Source organism: Oxyura jamaicensis, chromosome 14 (genome assembly GCF_011077185.1).
Source record: "Oxyura jamaicensis isolate SHBP4307 breed ruddy duck chromosome 14, BPBGC_Ojam_1.0, whole genome shotgun sequence".
Classification (NCBI taxonomy): domain Eukaryota; kingdom Metazoa; phylum Chordata; class Aves; order Anseriformes; family Anatidae; genus Oxyura; species Oxyura jamaicensis.
The window spans coordinates 15,523,478-15,528,642 of NC_048906.1; the positions used below are offsets into that span (position 1 = coordinate 15,523,478).

Genomic DNA, 5,165 nt, shown 5'->3' on the forward strand with positions numbered 1-5,165 from the left:
CCCCTCTTCTTCCTTTTTCCACCTTTTATTGCTGAGTGTGACATCGTATGGTATGGAATATCCCTTTGGTTGGTTTAGGTCAGCTGCCCTGGTGATGTTTCTTTCTCACTTTTTGCCCACCCCCTAGGAGGGTCAGAGAGAGTCCTGATGCTGTGCCAGCACTGCTCAGCAGCAGACACAACACTGGTGTGATACCAGTGCTGCTCTAGCTACAAGTGCAGAGCACAGCACTGGATGGGCTGCTGCGGGAAAAGTTAACATCCCAGCCAGACCCAGTACAACTGTGCACAGAGGCAGGAATCAGAAATAACAAACATTCATTTTTCTGCTACACTAGTGACAGCCCTGATCCAACCAGCCACCTCTTTATGCTCACCATGTCTCAATTCCCATCCGTAAAGGGGAACTGAAGCGCTGCTCGGCCTTCATATAGACAGGCCATGAGCCATGGGCAACCAAGGAGAGCCTCAAAGCTGTGGCAAGGCTACATAGTCAGGCACTGGCTGATACCAGGAATGCCTGCGGCAGGGGACCCATGCTCACATGCCCCTTGCAGTGCTTCTGCTGCAGGCACTCGCCCTGCCAGTGCTCCCAGGGAGCCCTTGCCCCATCCCCGACCTGAAGGCGAAGGCAGCAGCTAGATCTCGATTTGTTGCAGAGATGCTGCAGTCTCCATAGTCACGGTGAGCCAGTGGTGGGCCATGCTCTAGTAACCACAGCACATCCATACAAACACTGAAGAGGAAAAGGAACCCAAATCATGTTTTTTTTTTTTGTTTGTTTTTTTGTGTTTTTTTTTTCAAGGGGATCTATGTCTATGTGTACATTTGATAATCCACCAGCTCCAGAACTTAAATACATGCAGGCAAATTTCTGTGCATGTGACGGAGTTTCCCCACACAAACTCATCTGCTTTCAGTCCAAAAGCTTATTTTTGGGGCAAGAGAATGATACAGGAAGCCCTAGTCCTGAGGAGACCTGCCCTGTGAAACAGAGAGAAAGAATATACATCTGGGTCACTGAGTCTGAATCACAGGTGGTCCCATCAGAGCTGTCCTCCCCAGAAAGTCCTCACTTGGGTACAACACAGAACAAAAGCATTTCCAGCCTGTGTCTAGCATGCAATGTTTATTGTAGAACAGGTACCAAAAAGGCTGGGAATGGTGGTACTATCAAACCACACATCAGTACATGAGGAGCAACCACCTCAGCTCACCCTGCTGGTTGGTTCAGGGCCGAAGCCCTGCTGCCATCACACCTCTGCCTGCCCTCAGCTGGGAAGGGAAAATCCTGGCTCCATTCTCCCGAAGAGGAGGCGGCTGTTCCACCCACAGGGATGATATTCTCTCCTCTCTCCCAAACCTCACTTTCAGCATCATCAGTCCAAGGTGGCATCTAAATCTGGGGTATGGGTTCACTCCAGGGTCAGAATGGGGGAGCAGGGTGCTGCCAGCCTAACCCTCCCTGTCCTGCATGCGGGCTGTTAGAGGAGCCTGCTGAAAAGCATGTGGGTGGCAGAACTGAGAACAAAGCTCTGTCTCCAGCCAGCCAATAGGCCAATCAGCCAATCTAAGTGTTTAATTGCAGTGTTTGTGCAGTCTCTCACACCTTTCCCTGTGTTGCCACAGGCTCCAGCACCTCACCACAGCAAAGAATGATGGAGTATGAGGACTTCACCAGCTTGGCTGGGTACTGGAACCCCTCTGACAGTTACCAGTTCAGTCCTGCTAGTGTCATTGTCCCTGTGGTTTTCTCCCTCATCTTCCTCCTGGGCACAGTGGGCAATAGCCTGGTGCTGGCAGTGCTGCTGCGCAATAGGCAGATGGGCCACAACACTACCAACCTCTTCATCCTCAACCTCAGCCTGGCTGACTTCTTCTTCATTGTCTTCTGCGTGCCTTTCCAGGCCACCATCTACTGCCTTGAAGGCTGGGTCTTCGGCTCCTTCATCTGCAAGGCTGTCCACTTCTTCATCTACCTCACCATGTATGCCAGCAGCTTCACGCTGGCTGCCGTCTCTGTGGACAGGTAATGGTCTGACAATGCCCTCAGGCTGAGAAGGAGGGCAGTTTGGGAAGCTGGGTGGACTGAGGGCGTGGGAAGGTGATGGCCCATCACCAACAGGCAAATCATTCAGACCCCAGTGGTGCTGGTCCATGCCAAAGGCAGTTTTAGCTCCCTTCCCCTACCAACCCCCAAGCAGCACTTCCAGCTCTCCTCGGTGCAAAGTCTGTGCTACTCCTGCCTGCATTTTCCATACGGAAGACCTGCCTTGTAGTTAGGGCACCTGAGACCCAGGCGGAGCTCCACACCGTGCCAGCAACTCCTACTCACCCAGCTCCATGTTACAGATGGCATTCCAAGGGCAGCAGCTATTCCCAAGCCACCACTGCAGAAAAGCATCATGTGAGGGCAGCAAGGTAACCAAAGAGCACTAAAGGAGAAGCCGCATAAATATACAAGAGCGATCCCAGTCCTGTAACAAATCTCTCATTCCCCTAGAGCTGCTGGCCCAGCACAAGAGCTGTTACCTGGCAGTTCCTGCTCCCTCACCTCTCCCGAGCCCTCCTGGGCCCCACAGCAGCCTGTGCAGAAAGGCACCCACACCGCAAGCCAAGTTTCTTGGGAGATCACCCAGGCCCTGCTCACTGCCATCTGAAATGTTCCTAAGGGCTCTGCCTTGTTCCCCCCAGTGTAGGATTGCTGTGCTGAGCTCCGCTTTTGGCTGAGCCTACACTGATGGTGCAGGAGGAAGAGCTCCATGCTGGGGTAAGCTCCCGGCCTTGCCTGCCATAAAGAAAACATATCCTGGCCTATCTTGCTCACTGTCCTTGTCTCTAAGGGAACTAAAACAAGTTGTCTGTGCTCACAACTTTTCTCCATCCCTTACGCACAAGCACCGAGGCATTTTCTCTGTCTGACATCTCCTTGCAGCTCCTGCTGGACTGCCAAGACAAACGTGGGAAAAGGGATTCCCCTTTGCTGCTTGTTCCCCCCCACCTGACACATGCAGCAGAGCAGTTCTGCCAGCTTTGCTCTTTAGTTGTCGAGGCTGGGGAAGCAGAGCTGGCTGTCACGCTGCCTCTGGACACTGTTTGCTGGAAGAGGGACAAGCACCCAAAGGCAAGGCCCCACCTGCCCCCGGTAGCCAGGCTGAGGTAAACACAGACCTGCTTACAGCGAGCAAACCCCTTCCCTGCAAGCCTCATGTGAAAACTGGAGCAGGTTGAAAAAAGGCCCTGAGTGGGCAGAAGCCTCACTGCGTCCATCATCCAGTGAAGCCCAGGTCTCAGAACCTCAGATCAGACCTTTTTCCTGCTGCATAATTTCTGCCAAGCAGCGGATATCCGTGCGCTTGTGACAGCCCCGTTTCTCTGTTCCTAGCGCAGGGACATAACCCACCCTCCCTGTCAGCCAGCCTACGCATCCCTGCTGCACAGATAAAAGCCGTTTCACCCAGGACTGTATCTCAGAGAGGGCATGAGGTACTACGTAGGGCCACTACTCAGGGATCTTCAGCAGAATGAAGGAAACCTTCTTCCCTTTGTTTGTGTGGCCAGCTACAGCTCTGCTGCACCCTCAGCTCCGGTTGCTTTGCTCTCCTCTCCAGGTACCTGGCCATCCGCTACCCACTGCGCTCCCGGGAGCTGCGGACCCCCTGCAATGCCGTGGCTGCCATGTCCGTGATCTGGGGCCTCTCTGTGGTCTTTGCAGGCCCCTACCTAAGCTACTACGACCTGATCGAGTGGGAGGCCAGCTACATCTGCATGCCTGGCTGGGAGGAGTGGAGACGCAAGGTCATGGACACCAGCACATTTGCCTTTGGCTATGTCATCCCAGTGCTGGTCATCAGCCTCTCCTACACCAGGACCATCAAGTACCTGTGGACAGCAGTGGAGACCCTGGAGGACATGTCAGAGTCCAAGAAGGCCAAACGGAAAGTAACTAAGATGATCATCATTGTAACCATCCTTTTCTGCCTGTGCTGGCTGCCCTACCACGTAGTCATCCTCCGATACCTTTATGGAGACTTCCCCTTCAACCAGGCCACCTACGCCTTCCGCCTGCTTTCCCACTGCATGGCCTATGCCAACTCCTGCCTCAACCCCATCGTCTATGCCTTGGTCTCCAAGCACTTCCGTAAGGGCTTCAGAAAAGTCTTCAGCTGCCTCCTGAGGAAAAAGCACCGCAACAAGGTGCACGTGCTGCACGCTGCTCACGCTGTGCCTCGCTTCGAGGCAGTATCAACGGAAGTGTCCCAGATGCATGGGGACAATAACCAGTGTGACTGAACCCAGACTCCCCAGCAGTCCCCTCCCGTCCCTTCAAGCACCTTCAAGTTTGTTAGTGGCCAAGCTCCGCACCATCTGCCCCCCTAGCTGTGTCGCCAGCCTCAGGCCACCCTCTCCCACCCGATGAATGAGGATGCTGGGAAAGGCAATCCAGAAACCCTGTCGTATCCTGCTTCTGGCTTTGCCATTCCTTTTCTTTCTGTGTGTCAACTGCTCTCCTAAGCAACGTACTACATGCAAGGGAAGGAATGGACCCAGATTTGCTCCAGATCCTCAGCCCACCTGAAGTTCAAGGACTAAATCTCCAGCTCTTCTGTTGGCTCTCATCCTTCCAAGTTGTCTACTCAGTGCTCCCACTACTCTGGACACATCGGCTTGTTGTCATAGTCTCTCCTGCCTCCCACTGTCCCATCTGGCCAGAGTGGTCCCCATGGAGTGACCGGGGAGATGGACAGTGTGAGCAGGGCCAGGTGAGCAAAGGTAGTAGGGAAAGGAACTGCCATAGCCCATGGATGGCTGCAATGATGGCTTTTGCACTGGATGTTCTGCTCTCCCAGTGACCAGGTCCTTCCCTGGGGCACGGCGTGGGCCACAGGCTCTGTGTGGGGGGATGTAGCTGCTGGACATACTAGGGGGACATCTTTCTAACCCAAAGCAAATAAATGCACTTTCTTACTCCAGGCAATAGCAGGACCCGTGGTGGTCATCTGGGATGGGGATGGGCTACCCATACCTCAGTGGGGCCTTTCTCCTAACTGGTGTAAATCAGCATACCACAAAGATCATCACTGAGCAATGTCTGCAGACCCAAACCCTGCCTGGCATAGACTCATAGAATCATAAGAACAGCTTGGGTTGGAAGGGATCTTAAAG

The 5,165-nt window shown here is 53.7% G+C and overlaps 1 protein-coding gene across 1 annotated transcript; it reads left to right on the forward strand.

Annotated features, from left to right (window-relative positions):
* The first annotated feature begins 1,139 nt into the window (after nucleotides 1-1,139).
* LOC118174514 (galanin receptor 2b-like) lies at nucleotides 1,140-5,165 on the forward strand. Its single transcript, XM_035339886.1, has 2 exons — nucleotides 1,140-2,028; nucleotides 3,611-5,165. Exons 1-2 carry the CDS (start codon nucleotides 1,655-1,657, stop codon nucleotides 4,290-4,292), a joined length of 1,056 nt encoding a protein of 351 aa, XP_035195777.1. The 5' UTR covers nucleotides 1,140-1,654; the 3' UTR covers nucleotides 4,293-5,165.

What these genes read in the sequence shown, in the direction of transcription:
- LOC118174514 (XM_035339886.1), top strand. Translation starts at nt 1,655, where the DNA reads ATGATGGAGTATGAGGACTTCACCAGCTTGGCTGGGTACTGGAACCCC. An exon ending in GCTGCCGTCTCTGTGGACAG is followed by an intron (nt 2,029 to 3,610) that starts GTAATGGTCTGA and finishes TCTCCTCTCCAG; the next exon opens with GTACCTGGCCATCCGCTACC.